At 39.9% G+C, this 17,697-nt stretch overlaps 1 protein-coding gene across 1 annotated transcript in view; it reads left to right on the plus strand.

Moving 5' to 3' along the window:
• Positions 1–538: 538 nt before the first annotated feature.
• SUSD1 (sushi domain containing 1) overlaps positions 539–17,697 on the plus strand; it is a gene marked incomplete at its 3' end in the record, with an annotated part of 41,197 nt that continues 24,038 nt past the window's right edge. Inside the window, exons 1-8 of the mRNA XM_084225158.1 lie at positions 539–1,024; positions 2,912–3,043; positions 4,582–4,737; positions 5,400–5,552; positions 6,876–7,052; positions 8,887–9,066; positions 11,101–11,280; positions 16,630–16,724. Of these exons, the coding sequence (XP_084081284.1) occupies positions 943–1,024; positions 2,912–3,043; positions 4,582–4,737; positions 5,400–5,552; positions 6,876–7,052; positions 8,887–9,066; positions 11,101–11,280; positions 16,630–16,724 (1,155 nt within the window). The 5' untranslated portion in view covers positions 539–942. The remainder of the gene's footprint in view (positions 1,025–2,911; positions 3,044–4,581; positions 4,738–5,399; positions 5,553–6,875; positions 7,053–8,886; positions 9,067–11,100; positions 11,281–16,629; positions 16,725–17,697) is intronic.

Genomic DNA, 17,697 nt, shown 5'->3' on the forward strand with positions numbered 1-17,697 from the left:
CAAATATGCCAAATTCTACTTTTGTGTTAGGCCTCCCCTATTCCTCACCTTGGCACTCCTCTATTGTGGTAATTGGGCAACTGCATTTGTAGATGAAGTTTATGCAGCTTTCTAAAATGCAGGCTCACGGACAGGAATGACGACTCTAATCGATAGAGCTATTACTACTCTTCTACAGCAAACTCTTCAGGCAGCACTAGTGGTCCAGCCTAAACACGAGGTTCGGGGATTAACCTGAGTAGCGTCTAACGCCTGCGGTGAGAAAGCGTTACTTTATTTCAAGCAGTAAGGGCTGGCCGTGCACGGCTGCACCAGCTTCGTACATGGTAGGACGGATGCACCAACTCCGTGCGGGGCGGCAGCTGCTACGGCCGCCCCTCGGGGCAACCCGAGCGCTCCCGGCGCCCGTCACAGGTGCTGCTCGGCCCCGTTTGCCGGCGGCTGGCGGGAAGCGGCACAGCTCCCCCGTACAAAGAGGTGTGTCAATCCAGCCGCCCTTCCCGGGAATCATAAATAACGCTACCATCCGTTTCTCCCCCCGCCCCCGGGCTATGGACAGCAGCAGCCCTTATCAGCCTTGCCACCTGCCTGGCCGGGGCAGAGGCGGTGTCCCGGGGAAGGAAAGGGGTTGTGCCAGGGAAGAGAGGAAAAAGAAAAAAAAAAGGAAAATAAGAGAAAAAGGGAAGAAAAGATAGGGTTTTGCGGGCAGTGGGGCGGGGGAGGAAAGGGGCCTCGCTGAGGGTGAAAGCCCCGGGGGGGCCGAGGGCACAGCGGCGCCGATAAGGCCGTCCCGCCCGCCGGGAGGCAGCGCCGGCCGCCCTGCGCCCGGGGCCTGCCCTCGGGCTCTGCCCTGCCCTCGGTCCCTTCCCGCCCTCCGCCCCCAGGGACGATGCGGAGACGCCGGTGCCGTGCAGTACCGAGGGGCGCGGCGGCGGCGGGGACATGAGCTCGGGGGGCGGCCGGGCCCCGGGGCCGCTCCTGCTGCTGCTGGCGCTGCTGGCGCTGCCGCGGTGCGGCGCGCGGGGTGAGTGCGGCCGGGCAGCGGGACTGTGAGCTGGAGCGGGGCGCCAGGCCCTGCCGCGACGCCAAGTGCCCGGCTTGACGGGTGCCCTTGGTGGTGGTGGCAGAGGCAGCCCGTGGTGGTGGCGGAGCATTCCTCGGTGGCCGCGTTGGGCACAGCCCCTGCTGGTATGCATGTGCGGGTATCCCATGGTGATGGTGGCGGAGCAGCACGTGGTGAGAGTGCTGGAGGCAGCTCACGGTGGTGGCGGAGCATCCCGTGGCGGTGGTGATGGTAGCCGTGGCCTTGAGGCGGAGGTGGCCGTGGTGGGCGCTGGCCTGTGCTCTGGCTGGGGGTCTCCTGGACGCCTGCTGACGGCCGTGGTGGCAGCGGCCTCGTGTCCCGCCGGGCCGAGAGGGCCTTGCCGCGGCGGGAGCCGCGCCTGAGGGAGCTCATGGGCAGGACCAAAGCTGTGAGGGGACTGTAGTGCTGGCATGATAAACTGCGTGTTGTGAAGGACAAAGAAGCAATAAAATTTCAGCTGTAGTAGTAAGGGGAGGCGGGGGGTAGAAACACGTTTTTATATCTCCTGAAGAAGCAGCAATCTGAGTAGAATACTCCCATGCCTTATCAGAAGATTGGGGTATCATGAGAAAGTTCTTTCTGTGGCTGTTTGTAAATTTAATTTTCTGATCCGTGTTGGCTGCCATTGCATGTTGACAGTTTTTGTTTTCTGATCTTATTAGAAACACACACACATACTCAAGTATATAAAAGCATGGATAATTAGGAATAGGAATCTATGATGCTTCCCACAACCTTGAGGCACTCATAAAAACCCTGAAAAAAACCTGAAACCCTGTGCCTGTGGAAAGGCAATTTTACCACAGGGATAAATTTGCTGCATAAAAATATACTAGAGTGTTCAGCTGCCTTCTCCTTCCAGTTCTGGTTATGTATTTAGACATTGTAGAGTAGTCAAAATTTGTCAGAGATGCTAAATATACAGTGATATTAGTATTCTTATCAGTTTCAGCTATCTTAGAAAAGTAAAAAATTCCATACTTCTGTGTCAAGCAACATCAGACACCAGCTAGTGCAGTATTAGTTCTTTATTTAAAAATTTAAAAAGGCATCAGCATGCACATGATTTCTCTACATTAAATCCATCCTTTCTGACATTTGTCATTTAGAAAGTGAGGATATGTATGATAACAAAAAGAGCTTATTAAAAAATGGAGGAAAATGAACATAATGCCCTGAAAGTATGAATGCAAAGGAAAAAAAAATTTCATTCTAATTTCATGTATATTTACAGCCCTGTCAAATTACAGTAATGTAGGTTGTATGCTTCTCAACCACTTTTAATATAAATTAATTTCTAAAATTACTTTAGTGTAAGTAATTTTACTCCTGGCAACATTAGCAACTTTTTTATTAATAACATTTTTACCATATTGACACATGATACAAACAGATGGCTGACTATCCCAAATGTCTACATATAAATAATAGAAAAAAATCACAACAGAACAGAGGAAATAGAACTAAAGACAAAAGAGAAACAAATGCATGTGGAGGAAAGATTAATAATATTGGATAGAGCTACTTAGTCTGTACCTTCTAAGCCTTTCTGAAACCTGAAAAACTCTTTTCTTTGTTGTCAGAGAAGAGAAGGATGGACAAAAATGCTCAGGGTAGTTATTTGTTTAAACTTTTCTGTTTATTTTTAGTTTTTAGTCCTTTATTACAATAGCTGTGGTTTTCCTACAAGTTTCAAAATGAGCTGGGAGGTGGTAGTATGTGTTTTAATCTGGATTTTATCTCCACTTTCAATTCTGTGCTGGTTGTCCTACCATGCCACTTGTAGAGTATTTTTAAAAAGGTAATTGTGGTTTTTTGTCATTAAAGTAATTGTGAACAGATCCATTCCTGATGTCTGTGCAACTTGCCACATTCATGCAACATGTCAGCAGAGTGGAGGAAAAAGTGTTTGTATCTGCAATTATGGATTTGTAGGCAATGGAAGAACCCATTGTCAAGGTAAGCTGCCTGCTTCTAAAATGGAAAGAAACTCTGTAAATTCCTAAAATCTCCTTCTGAAGTAATTTTAATGAATTCTTTGAAGTGTGCTAAAAGCTTTGGCATTTCCTGGAAGAATCTCCCATAGAATATATTTGGATTGTTTTTCCTAACCAAAAGGCTTGTACATATTCAGAAGTGCTGTTTAACAATTTGTTACTGTAATTTAGTGTAAGCAATTTTACTCCTGGCAACTTTAGCCATATTTTTATGAATAACATACCAAGCTGATAATGTCCTTCTAAGACTATCTCATATCAATATGTGAATCAAAGGACAATGTCAAACTCTGTGTCTTAGTGTTTCTAATAGCTTACCAGTACTTAAAGGGGGTGGTTCTTCACCAATGATCTCCTCCTTCCTGTTTCTTATCCTTCTTTCGCAAAGCGCTGGCTGCTGCTGGATCCTGCGCAGAGTTCCAGTATCTCGTTGTAGGAAAACCATAGAACTACAGAATGCTTCAAGTTGGAAGGAATCTTAAAAATTACACAGTTCCAACCCCTTTGCCGCGGCCAGGGGCAGCTTTCACAAGACCAAGTTGCTTAGAGCTCCGTTCAAGCTGACCTTGAACACTTTCAGGGATGCATTGGGGCATCCACAACTTCTCTGGGCGACCTGTTCCATTGCCTCACTACTCTTACAATGACAAATTTCTTCATAGTGCCAAATCTAAATTCATCCTCTTTCAGTTTAAAGCAGTTCCCCCTTGTCCTAGAACTATAGGATGTTGTCCAAAGTGCCTCTTCAGCTTTCTTGAAAGTACTCTTTAGGTACTGGAAGGCCATAATAAGGGCTCCTCAGGCCTTCTCTGGTTTAGACTGAGCAACCCCCAACCCCTTCAGCCTTTTCGTGTGGGAGAGGTGCTCCAGCCCATGATTATCCTCATGGCCTCCATTGGACTTGCCCCAGCTGGGCAATGTCTGTCTTATGTTGGGCATCTCAGAGCTGGATGCAGGGTTCCAGGTGGGCTCTCACCAGAGCAGAGGGGCAGAATCCCCTCCCTCCACTGCTGTCCACATTGCTTTGGATGCAGTCCAGGACACATTTGGCTTTCTGGGCTGTGAGTGCTCATGGGCAGGTCATGTCCAGCCTCTCATCTACCAACACCCCCAAATCCTTCTCAGCAGGGCTGCTCCTGATCCATTCTCTACCCATACTGTAGCTGGGCTTGGGATTGCCCCCACCCAGGTGTTCCATGAGGTGCTATAATCAGTGTGTAATCAGGCCATAAGGAAGAGCAGAAGGATAGAGCAGAGCTCTCTGGTTTCAGCAGCTCTTAGACTCTTAGATAACTTAAGCAGTGTCACAAAACTGTATTCACATTTTCATCCAGGGAAAAAAGTTTCTGCTGTTCTGCAGCTTACCAGCAGTGTTGACATCCCAAATAATTTATAAAGGAAATCAGTAAGGAGAAGTCTGGTTACTTGAGCATGAGCGAGGAGGGGAGGACATCCCATTTTTCTTAATCTCTCTCTGATGTTTTTTAAATGTACTGACAGATAAAGATGAATGCCAGATTGGAGCCAGCAAGATCTGTGGAAACCATACCCTGTGTCATAATACACATGGAAGTTTTTACTGTGTTTGCCTTGATGGATACCGAGCCTCCAACAACAACAAGACATTTATTCCCAATGACGGCACGAACTGTACAGGTAGACATCACAAAGAATCCTGAGCATGACAAATCTAGAACTGAACAAATTTTTATTTTTTTTTCTTATCACTGTAGAACTTATTTTCTGATACTATATCAGAGAACTGCCGTTGTTGATGTGCTTGTTTGACATCCAGGTTCCTAACAGCTATGAATTAGTTCCATTTTGAGCTCTGCTATGTTACAGGTCATTGTTTCACAACCTCATACAAACAATCATCTTTTCAGAAGACACAGCAGCAGCTAGATTAACGAAATAGGATGATACTTTAAATTGCCCAGATTGTAATTTTTGTAGAATATTTTGTGGAAAATTTTGTAGAATATTAGCCAGTTTCTTGTTAGTGATGAACTGTTGTAACCGTTTGAGAGGTGTCCAGATACAGAATTTTTCTGGAATTGTTTGAACAGCATATAGAATTGGAAACTACTTGTCAAATAAGCCAGCAGTAATTCTAAAGACAGCTAGTGACAAAATTGCAGCAGTCCTCTTTCCATATGCTTGAAGATGAGACAATGATAAGCTCCTTTGTTTTCCTAGAAGAGCTGTGGGAAGCTGTGTAGAACTTTTCAAGGAGGAGTTAAGCTTGGGGCCTTCATTAATTAATTAAAACAAAATCCCCTATTATGAAGTGCATCTACTTTTCTCTGAATTTTTAGATATTGATGAATGTGAGGAGTCTGGGCTGTGTGGTCACAATGCAAGATGTGTGAATACTGAAGGAAGCTACATGTGTTACTGCAATGATGGTTATAAATTAGAAACTGGAGAGCATTCTTTTCGTCAAGATGGAAACATAGTTTCATGCAAAGGTGAGTCTTTGGATGCTGTTTTTGCTAGCAAATAAAATCACATGTTGCACCATAGTGTAGAGCCTGTTCTGGCCTCTGCTTCTCCAGGGCAGAAACCCTTTCTCTGGACTTCGCTCGCTGTATGGTTTTTCTTCTCTTCTTATATTTAGTTTGTCCCAGTAATGTCAGGATCCCAAAGTCAACACCAGATATTCCTACAGGTTCTCAGCAGTGCTTCAGATGTGCAGGGTCAAAGAGGCTTGATAATGTTATGAAAGTAATGTAGTTAGTTTCTGAGTATAAAGGATTCTGGATTCTGTTGTAATCCAGTTGTTTATATAATCACACCACATTAAAGGGGAAGAGAAGAGAGACTAAATAGCTAATAAGAGAGGTAAGATGAATGAAAATAGCCTAGGGGACAAGAATAATAAAATAACAGTTTAGCTATTTATTACATACTGTGCCTTCTGCATAAATAAACAGTTCAGTTTATGTTGCCATAAGAAAAAAACAGAACTAAGTTTCCAATTTGAAAGTCTGTCTTTAGTGTTAGTTTTCACAGATGCAGACTGCTAGGAGTGTAAGCTGTGGATATCGGAGTACATAATGAACACAGGCATCCCAGGTGGAAGGAGCTGCCTAGATTATATTCAGCTTTTATTTCTGAATTATTGCCAGAACCATCAGTACAGCTTACAGCCTGTAATTGCTCACTTTTTCTGACTGGAGTGCTCCGCTTTGTTTCCCAGAATTGATGATAACCCTGCTTCTTATCTCACTGACTGGCCTCTCCTTATTCGGTGGTGAAGTAGAGTGTCTGTACCGATTGTGTTTCTTGCACGAGGGAGCCCTGTCCAGGCAGATGTGCTGGAGGAGTGGAGCTTTTGTATGCAGCTTGTTTCAATGAGATGAAGGATTTGAGGGGCAGAACATTTAATTTCAATTTGTCTGCTGCAGAGTGCTTCACTTTTCCCATGCACAGGGAAATAAAGCTGTGTTTTGGGGCCTGAAATTTTCTTGGGATGTTGAAGTATCATTCAGCCATGGCTGTAACAAGACTGGCCCATGCAAAGCACCATCACATTTCAATGTCTCATCTTTGGTGTTGTGAGTGGCTCCAGCTGTATGTTAGTAAAAGTATAGCTCAGTAACTGCTTCCCTGTGTTCCTCCAACTGTGGCCAGGACAGTTCTTCAAATCTATTATTCTACTTCTTTGGTAAGCCCTCAGATTCATCAGATCTAGTGTATTTTGGGGTATGACCATCTAGTTTAGCTGATTTTAAAGCTGTCAATGTTGTGATTTATGTACTGTGAGATCTTTCAACCCAGTCTCTTTGCAGAAATCGGATGTGGTTCCCCTCCTGAAATGGAGCATGGCTACATTGTGGGGAACTACAGCTTGCTAGCAGGAAGTGCAGTTCATTATGAGTGTCAAGAAGGGTTTTACAGCAATGAAGGAAAGTCCTCATACTGCACTGCAAATGGAACTTGGGAACCTGCCACTTTAAGCTGTAAAGGTGAAAGGAGTCTTATATCTTTCTTAAATTCTTTATTAGGGGGGTTCATGCATGGGGGGAGCGTGTTTGTGAAGATAGTAGACTATTTCCACAATCTGAAGGAAATGTTTTTTCAAGATCTGGTTATTTGCAGAAAAAAAAGAAAATTAAAGGACATGTTGTTGTTTACCTTTTTCTTTAGTATAGTGACATTTTTTATGCTGGTCCCTCTTTTTTTACAGACACTGCCTGTGAGCTGAGACCTAGAAAACAACTAGATTTCATTAGCATTTCATGGGAAAGGTTACTTAGTTGAAAGGCATCACTGACCTCTCATGAAAAAATCAATTTTCCTGACACCTTGTGAACTTTTGTCAGAGGGTTGGCTGTAGATGCGAAAGAGGGCATTATAGCACTTCTCATCTCTGGATAGTCTTCATAATTTTAAGAACCTTTGTGCATGAACAGACACTTCCACATCTCTGAAGAGTTGTTTCCTATGACTGTCTTTAAAACATGTTCTTGCTTTGGTGCTCTAATAATCCATTTTCTGGCAATATTACTGCTTATGAGTGCAGGATTCTTTTTGTTTTCCCGTGAGTAGTTAGAAAACCTCTGTATTAGTTATGTGATACTTGAAGTGCTAGCTAACAGAAGACACACTGCATGTAGCAATTGGAAATTTTCACTTAGTGAGGAGAGTTCATTTTTTCTCTGGAACAGTTCTCCCTTTCTCTGTCTCTTTTTTTTTTTTTTCCTCCAAGAATGGATAGAAATGTAACATTTATGGAAAGTGAATAAATTAAAATAAGGGTGCTAAAACAGTGTGGCTGGGAAAAGCAAAATATTGACTATCACTAGAAATTCGTAAGAAAGAAAAGATAAAACTATTTTAAAACAATGCAAGTAACACTTTCCCCCCTCAAAAAATAAAGGACAATGAATTTGAAAACAAAAAGGAGTGCCAGAGTCTCAAGTGGTCCCTAGAGAAAGACTGTGGAATGTAATTCTTACGACTTGTTGATATATTTTTTTAACATTTTTCAGAAGTTGCTTTTTCTTGTGATTTTTTAAAATTTCTACAATCAAACAATAGGTCAGGTCAGACTTTCTCAGCATCTCTCTTATGGCTAATTGAAATCACATATGTGATACACTGAGAAACAGCCACAAATCTGAAATGTCAAACTTAGTTCCTCCGTGTATTGAAAGCCCTTTTCAATTAGGACTTCTCTTTCTAAAACCAGCAAGTCTGATTTTTTTTTATACTAGTAAATGTACCTTTAACAAATTCTTTGTGTGTGTTTGTGTGTGTGTGTGTATGTGTGCTGCTTGACTTCTTTGTTTAAGCATTATGTAGACTCTTGCCTTAACAGGAAACTTTTATATAGTATGTTGTAACCTTTTCTGTGGTTTTGCATTTTTACAGTGATAGTATACTTTTAAAACTAAAGGGAGTTTCTGCTCATCAGCCTTCCTTTGAGTGTTGCTCATGGTATAGAACCACCTTATCCAATCTAATCAGGTTTGTAAAAGCAGGAGAGTCTAAAGATTCAGAAGAAAATCAGGATTTCTCTCTATACTATCAGCTTGACTGAGGAGGGAGTAACAGATTTAGCATGCTATTCTGAGAGAAAGACAGAAAAGCATCCTTTTATTTGGAAGTAGATGTTTGGAGTAGCTACAGCACTGTCAGTCATAATGGGAATATTGCACAGGTTCTGAAGAAATGCTGTATTACTACAGGAGAAGAGGGTTAGCTGGTAAAGATGAAGGAATAATTATGTGGGTGCAGCTGTTGTTGCTCCTGCTGATTGACTAGTAGGTCTGTCTTCCTCTTCCTTCATCTCCTCAGGTGTGGACTGTGGGACCCCACCTTTGGTTTTGAATGCACGTCCAACATCTGTGAACGGGACCACATACAGAAGTGAAGTTACTTACGACTGTGTTCATGGGTACCTGATGGCAGGTGGCAGTGGCATTGCAGTCTGCAATGCCAAAGGACAGTGGGATGGCCCTGATTTGGTGTGCAAAGGTAAATAAAGCCTGCCTTCTGATTTGTTTAGCATAGATACTGTTTAAGTCACTCTAATGAATATCAGTCATCCTCTTTGGGCATTCAGTTTGTACAGTCTTCTGGCATAGAAAGTTGTCACAAAACAAAAACCATGTATTGAAGAAGGTGTTTTTTTTAAGCTGTGTTGCTAATGAAGTTGCAATAAATTGTTAAAAGTTAACGTTCCAAGAGCATAAATCCCAATGCATGTCAGGCATTGGGATTACCATGAGATGAAAATACAGCCTAAATTGCTGTTGTTTTTTCCAGTTCATTATCCAATCTACTTTTCTGATAGCAGTTGAAGCCACTATCAGAAATCAAACTGCTATTAGTTATTAACATACCTTCAAAATTCCTGTATTTGGACAGTTTCCAGTTGCAAATTATGATTGTTTATACATGCTGTTGCTATTTGAGATGAGTCAAGTCTCTTACAATGCTATGATTTGGAGGAATATAGGCTTAAGAGTTTCTCAATAAGATGGAACACAGGAATACATTAAAAAAAACCCTCTTCTGTTGTTTTTTGGTTTTTGGTTTTTTTTTAATCTGAGCTCATATTCTTACTCGGGAGACCTTAGAATAATTACACTCTTTAGTCAGTTTTCATGGCTTCACTTTTCCACTTGTTGAGTAAGCAATATCTTTTCAGCTTGATCCAGGATCAAGCTTTCAGTTTATTGCAATCAAATGTAGTAATTTTTTTGAATGCTTCATGTGTATGTTATAACCACTCTCCACTTTTAGAATGACCTTTAATATTCTTATTCTGTCATGACTCTAAGTAGAATCTTTGCAATGTTACACAAGAATGTGCTTCTGCATTTCAGTCTGCTTACAGAATGGCCATGGGCAGATAGCTGGAACAGGAGGAATTTTTGTGTCTCGTCAGATACTGTCCTGCTATGAGCTAAGCACATGCTTCCATGTGCATTAGTTATTCCAAGGCCTGTTCTCATGATTTATTGTAGATACATTCATACTCATTGATGTATGAAAAGGAAGATAGTCATGATGATGGATGTATTATCCATTGAAATACATATGTTTAAATTTTCCTTTAAAGGTTGTACAGATCATGTTTCTATAAGCTTTGGTTTCTACTTCTTTGCTTTCTTTTTTTTTTTAATAGAATTTCAGAAACACTTAAAATTATTGAATGGTTTTAAAAGAACTTTTTTGCTCCATATAAGCTTTAATGATTTTAATCCTTATAATTCTTATAATTCTTAATTCATATAAGGGTAAGATTTTAATTCTTACAGTATTTGCCTCTTATAACTGAAGTGGTGTAGAGTCTTTTATTGACGTTTAATGTTCATTGTGAATTGAAAAGCAGATTTTACCATAAATAATACTGTTCCAACTATTTGATCTTCACTTTTTATTCTTTTTATTCCCTGTTTTTATTATTCAACCCGCAAAACCTGAGCAAATGAATTAAATTATTAGTTCATTATCCCAGCTTTCTAATTATCTGTAAAGTGGTTTGCATAATCTATCAAATTTTCTCCCAGAATTGCTCATTCATCTTGTCTGTACCAGCATCTTTTTTCAAAACTTGAATTAAATCCACTGACAAAGGAACATAACCTTCTTGGTGCTGTTCTTTCATGACACTCCTCAGACCATGTGTCTTTTTTAATATCTACTGTTACTAAGGGTAGGTAAAATAAAGGAATAAATAGCATGTGGACGATAAGAGAGTGTTGTGGGAAGATAGACTTGTTCACAAAAATTTGCTTAAAGATCCTTGCTTTCCATTTCTAATCAGGACACTTTCTTTTATTTTATGGCTCATCTTGTAGGATAAATATCTCGCCCTGCTAGAAGGTCTCCAGCCACAAAATTCTGAGTTCTGATGAACTCCGTGACTTCTAGGAATCTCTAAGAAGTGGAAAAAACAAAGTGTAAATTGCTGGGACAGTTCATCTCTCCATCTTTAGCACTTTGATATGTTTTGCCTATTTTCATATCAAGGTTTTCTTTTCCTATTTTTCTCTGTTCTAGAAATAGACTGTGGCAAACCTTTGCTGATTCCACACACAACAATGACCTGGGACAACTCTACCACTCTGTGGAGCAGAGTGTACTACCACTGTAAAGAGGGATATTATTTCAATGGAGACAGGAATTTTTCAGAATGCACAATAGATCAGTCTTGGGAGAATATTACATATGTGTGCAAAGGTAAGTATTACCATACAAAGTTACTATTTAAATTGCAATTTAATTAGTTTGTCATTTCTGTTCTGAAGTTAGGAGCAGGAGGAAGAATGAGGGCAAGAAATCCCCTTCTAATTTATGATGTAGGGAATGTGGTGGTACTTTTGGATGGAGATGTCACAGAAGAGAGGATTAACAATACAGCAACTTCTACTGGATGCCACGGATTTTTCTATAGCTGTCTTGCTTTTTTCCTCAAACAGAAAGAACTAATGCTACTGGAGTTCTATTGCTTCACTGAGGGCCTTCAGTTTTAGAACCCCATGGAGTGTCACCAGAGGGGCAGAAGGCATTTAACAATATTTTCTTCCTACTCTAATACTGTAAAGTGCACTCCAGTGAAAATAGTGGCAGTTTAATTTGAAGCCATTTATCTCTCTCTCCCTCATTGTTTGTTTTGTTTTTTTGTTTTCTTGTAATGACCAAAGCAAAATTTGTTCATGGTTGCCTTGCCAGCCTACATCTAGTTGTCTGAATTTCATTCCAGGATTATTTTCTTATTAAAGAATGAGTTCTGACAAGGAAGATGTGTAATAAAAGTGTTGTCATACTGTGTTCTTGGAAACAGTATGTAATGACATTTCATTAAGAGCAGCAGCAAGCACATGTTTTGGACTATTACTGTTGTGCTCATTAATGTTCTCCTGTGTCCTAAAAAGGAAAGTCTATCACTTTCTATCTCTAGTTCTTAAGTAGCAGTGCTGTCTTTTGCAGAAGATAGTATTCATTTAGCTTTGAAACATCTTCATGGTTTTCAAAAATTGCTAGAAATATGTCCTTGACTGCTGCCACTTAACTTCATACAGAGTTACTGCATGACACCTCTCTTCCCTCACTTGACCTTTTGAGCATCTGTGGTGAATGTAAAATGTGTGACATCAAGGAAAATGAATATGCAGAAAACCAGTTATCTCAGCTGTTAAAGTGTCCAAGTGAAAATGAAACTGCTGTTGTTAGAAGTCGTGTTTCGTATTTCATTCAAGAAACTCACATGACTGTATTTTTTTGTGAATTGATTTTGAAGCCAGAATTGTGTAAAGCAACTAAGTTAGTCAGTCTGTCAGTCTTTGAAATACCAAGAGTTGTCTTGAGTGCTGTGAAGTTTTGAAGGGCCTGAACCTGCAGACTGCACTCACAGAATTACCATGGATTTCGGCAAGTGCTTTGTCAGATTCCAGCCCTAGCTGCTGGATCAGAGAGCCAAAAATTCAGTTGTCAAATAGAATGGTAAAGAAGTGTTACAAAAATAGCCTAACTAGTCCAGACTTCTTTAAAAAAAAAAATCATCAACATGAAGTTGTTAGAAAATCTTGCATTTTCTTGATTTCTACATTTTTCATATTCACTAGAGTTAACAAATTACTTTAAAATTAAATAAAATTTCTGCTTGTGTAGGGATACCTTTGACATTTACATGCTCTTAATGGCATGTAACAATAACACCCATTAAAATGAGAGAAAATTATGTACCATTCCAAACTAATTCGTGATAGGCATTGGAAAACCAATTGTCTTTTTATCCTCCCTGAAAAATTCCATTAGAAATGAGGCAGTTAAGAGAACATCTGCAGGAAATTCTCTTTGACAATTAATTTCTTCAATTCTTAAAAGTGATTGCTATGGATGCCTTTTATTTGCATTGTTTGGTGCACTGTCAGTTTGGATATGTGGTAAATATATATGTGTGTGTGTGTGTATACAAGTACTTTTCTAAATAGCTAGTTTAAATACTAAAAAATGGTAATTTTGCATTTAATGAATTTAACTTTTTAATTACAAAGTTAATTTTACTTGTGTTGCCAATTGGATTAAGCCACCAGTGAGGTAAGGCAGTAGTAAGCTGGATTACAGTTTTTACCAATCTCTGATTAGTACCCATAAAATGAGGTGATTCAAGTGCAGAGAACAGACTAGCAATAAAAGTACCTGTTGTCTAGTGTGCTCAGTGTGTGAGCCTGGACATCTTGTATAGCTGGTCCTCACAGAATTTCTTTCCCTGTGGAGTAGAAGTGTTTGGCTTCCCAGAATCTCAGAACAGTTAGTGTTGGAAGGACCTCTGGATATCATCCAGTCCCAACCCCTTGCCAAGGCAGGGTCACCTAGAGCAGGTAACACAGGATTGTGTCCAAGTGAGTTTGGAATGCCTTCATGCTTCCCTGAGCAGCCTGTTCCTGTGCTCTGCCACCCTTAGTGTAAAGAAGCTTTTCCTCATGTTGAGGTTGAACTTCTTGTGGTTTAGTTTATGCCATTGCTCTTTGTTCTGTCTCTGGGCACCACTGAAAATAAAGAGTCTGGCACCATCGTCTTGGCACCTGTCTTTGAGATATTTTTATTTATTTAATTGTAAAAATGTGGTTTGATTGGTAGCAGATGGCATTTGCAACATTGTTCACCACTTACAGAATTGAGCAGGCAAAAATATACAAAGAAATCTAATACCTGGATTTTTTCCTTACACTAAATTGCTTGTATGCATTGGGATAGGTAGCAGGAGCTCTGTAAATGAACTGGTATGTGTGGATTCTCTTTTAGCTACTTGCTGAAGATAAATGTCAGAGTGGAGCTGATTATGTCTGCTTTCTGGTAAAAAAGTTGGTATCTTTGAATTTTTTGACATAATTTCTCCCCCTCCAACACTTACTGGTGCTGTTGAAACACTGTGCTTTTTTTTTGCATTCTGCCATTTGTGTTGTGTTTACCAGCACCTGTCTTTCCCTGGCTGCCAACAGCCAGGTGCTATTTGCATCTCTCTGTCCTCTCCCAAATCTGCCTTTCTGTCTTTGACTCCTCCAGGATTTCCTTTCACCTTTCGCCTCTGGTTCTCCAGGTATTTATTTGCATGTTGTTTCTTGGACACTTTCTCTTGGGATGGGAAAACGATTGTGAAGGTAGCCTGAAGATCAGTGGGGTAGCAGTGAACTTCACTTGCCTTGGTTAATCACTAGTTAAAATTTATAGTGCTGAGATATAGACAAATGCAGTGTCTTTGCTTCTCCCATCTTATTTGTGAGTCTAAGTATAAGCTGTTGATCAAAATCAGATACATTTAAGAGCTAGATGCTACTCTGTGTTTAACAAACTGAGTTCCCAAGCTCTGTAAGGCACTGGCACTGTTAGATTTCACAGCAGAATGAATGTTTCAAGAAACCTGTCTCCCTCTACTTGCAGAATGTTTTTTTCAGAGAAATCCTTGTTCTGTTATTAGATACTGTGTTTATGGTGCTGGGATTAATGTTAAACCAAGCCCTTTCTGTATGTTTGGTTGTCCAAACGAAGGTTGTGTGATCAGTAAGAGTAAAGAAGAAAAATCAGTCTCCTCAGAAGGCTGAAGACTTTGTTGTGGTAATTATTCTGCAGAGGTTTTCATGCCCTTTCACTCACATCCGTTTAAAGTGGAAACTTTTGAGAAAAGATCTGCCAGCTATTCTGTGAATTTATGGTCATTGCCTGGTGGCCTTGTCCTCAAAGTTCAGAAAGCATAACAAAAAAGTTTATGTATTTACAGAAAAAAAATGCTACTAGTTCTGCCTTCTTCCTTCCAAGGAGGCCACTGTAAAGATTTCTTTCCTTGCCTAAATATCCAGTGCAATCCCTTTTGTTGTTTGCTGCTTGGTTTTCCTGGGGTTTTTTTTAGCTGTATTATATAAACTCATAAGTCAAGTTGCAGATTTTCTTGCTAAGAAGTCTTGCAGATTACTCCCTCTCTTGTCCCCCCCTGCCTCCTTGTTATGCATTTTAATTCAGATCTCATGGATATGGAAACATTTTCCCTCTCTATGTCCTACTTGCTATCCACTCTTTAAAAAAAACTGTGTCTGATTTAAAGACACCAACAACTGAACATAATCTTTTGCTTTGTGTTGGTACAGAAGCCTTAGACTGCAGACTTGGGGGCAGTATAAGCAGCCCTTAAATACAGTTAATCAGACAGCTATTTGTAAGAAATTTGTTTTAGAGGACACACAGATTAATATCTTTCTTCTGTCCTGGAAACATGAAAGCTTTCAACAGCATTTCCATATACAATGAATGTGGAATGGGAGAGTTAAAATTAGTTGGGAGATGAACTAGTCTAGTGAATGAGGCATGTATTTGTTGAATGTATGGAGAGGGAGATAATGTTAGAAAACAGTTTTATGGCAGTTCTAATAATAAAAAAAAAAGGTGCTGCAAAATACATTAACAGTTAAATTTTAGTTCGAAATAGCTGCCTAAGAATGAAATGCTAGAAACTCCCCTGTGAGGTGAAATGCTAGAAACTCCCTTGAAGAGGGCCCCTGTGAGAAGGTAATGATGTTTCTATACAGGGAAAGACTGCCCTGACCTGTGCTTGCTTTAGCATCAGAACAATACACTAACTATTTTGTGACTATTCCCTGAAGTATCTACCAATGCTGTCCTATAAATATCTTTCAATTTTTCAGCAGCTACTAAGTGTTTTTCAGCTTAGATTCTATGTCAGGTTGGGTTTGTATGACCTTGGTCATATAGTGAATGTCATAAGAAAATACAGTAGTAGGACAAAGGAATGATAATTTGAAGGCTGGTGAAGGAAAGAAGTAGGTGTGCTCGCTGTCGATCTGAGTTGTGACCAGAAGGAGCTTAGTTCTGAGCTATGTGAGAATGTTATCTCGTCATGTGAGAGCAACTGCACTGTGTCTGATGACAGCAGTGAGAGGGCTGCTGAAAAAAAGCGTGGATGAGCTGACCTTCCTAGCTGTGCTTTGTCTCTGAGAAAGCCTGCTCTTCTACATGTATAAATTAACAGATGTGTGTTGAGGGATGTATCTCTGGTTGCTAGAGTTGTACTTCCTACATGCTTGGTTCTGTGGCTCCATTGTTTTAATCTAGTGTTTGTTTTGAAAAGTGTTCTGCTGTGTTATTTAATTTTATTTATTCTACAACAAGAATAAAATGCCAACACCTTTTAAAAAGTAACTTGATACAATAATGAACCAAAACTTTGATTCAGCTACAAATAAACTCTTTTCCAGTCTAACACAGAAGCTTTCTTAAAAGTTCCTTGGGTCAGTTTATTTAATGCTGGCTGTAAGTTTAAAGAGTTCACAGTCTTTAGCTCAGGACATGCTTCTTCACTTAGCCTGGTATTTTAAGTTTAGGAGCCAACACAGTTGAGAGAAAACCTTCTACCTAACATGTGCTTACCTTCTTTGGTTTTTTCCTGTTTGGACAAAAAAGCAAAGCAAAAAAGGACCAAACCACAGAAAAAGTAAGAAATAAGCACTTGCTCCAAACATAAGAGATGCATGAGAAGTAATTATTTTCTTTCTGTGTTCATGCTTTTGGTCACAGAGGAGGAATTATTTAGTAATTTATCCATTTTCAATGAAACCTGTGTGAGGTGGCAAAGGAAAAGCGGAAGGCTGGGAGCGCAGGAAACATACACAGTAAGTAATAATGGAAGTATTTGAGATTGGGAGTAACTTTGTCCTGGTTATATCTGCTGATTCAGCAGTGGGTATTTGTATTGTGGGTTTTGTTGGTATGGCAGTTTGTCTTGATCTTCCCAGTGGAGCACCTGGAGGTGACTGGCTGTGTTAGGAAAGAAGAAAATTCCTGTTATAAAGGTAGGTGAAAAAATTCAGGGTTCAGGGTCTTATTCCAGTAAATCACCTAAATGCCTGCTTGAATCTGTAAGAGGTTACAGCATAAGTTTATGTTTTAGTGAAGTTCCACTGAAGAGCTCAAGCTCACATTGCTACAGAAAACTCTGCAGAACTTGGACTCAGATCCTGTCTTTGACAAGCATCTCAACTGATCTGTGCCTCACTTGCATATACATATAACATGCTTTAAAAATGTTAGATACATATAACATGTTTTAAAAATGCAAGGTATATCAAAATAGTGTGCCTTGCTCAAAAGTTTCAACTAATGTATATCTGGACATTTTAGAACCATTTTTCTTGGAAATTGAAAACAACCTTTGTAAGGACTTCTTTTTCTCTCTCTTTTTTTTTTTTTTTTTTTTTTTAAATTTGCATGACCATAAGAACTTAAGGGATAAATTCTCAGAAACAAAAGTTTGGTCAGTGTTCTTGAAGGCCAAAACCACATGATAAGAATTTTCATGTTTTCACAATAACATCTGAAGAAAGGGGGTTATGTGTGTATGTGTGTGTGTGTGTGTGTGTGTGTGTGTGTGTGTGTGTGTGTGTGTTATTTGGTTTTGGGTTTTTTCATTTTTTTTACTATGTCCAAGTAAGGAAAAAAATAAAAGGGAATATTTAGGGTGTCCAGGGTAAGTGCATTAATGTGGAAAGCATTTCAAGTATGGGTAATAATTTTGGAAAACAACCAGTCTTACTCCTCCTTTCTCCTCCTTCATTGTAAACGAAGTATTTTTAGTTTGTGTACTTT

This window comes from Fringilla coelebs (assembly GCF_963513975.1).
Source record: "Fringilla coelebs genome assembly, chromosome: Z".
Lineage (NCBI taxonomy): Eukaryota > Metazoa > Chordata > Aves > Passeriformes > Fringillidae > Fringilla > Fringilla coelebs.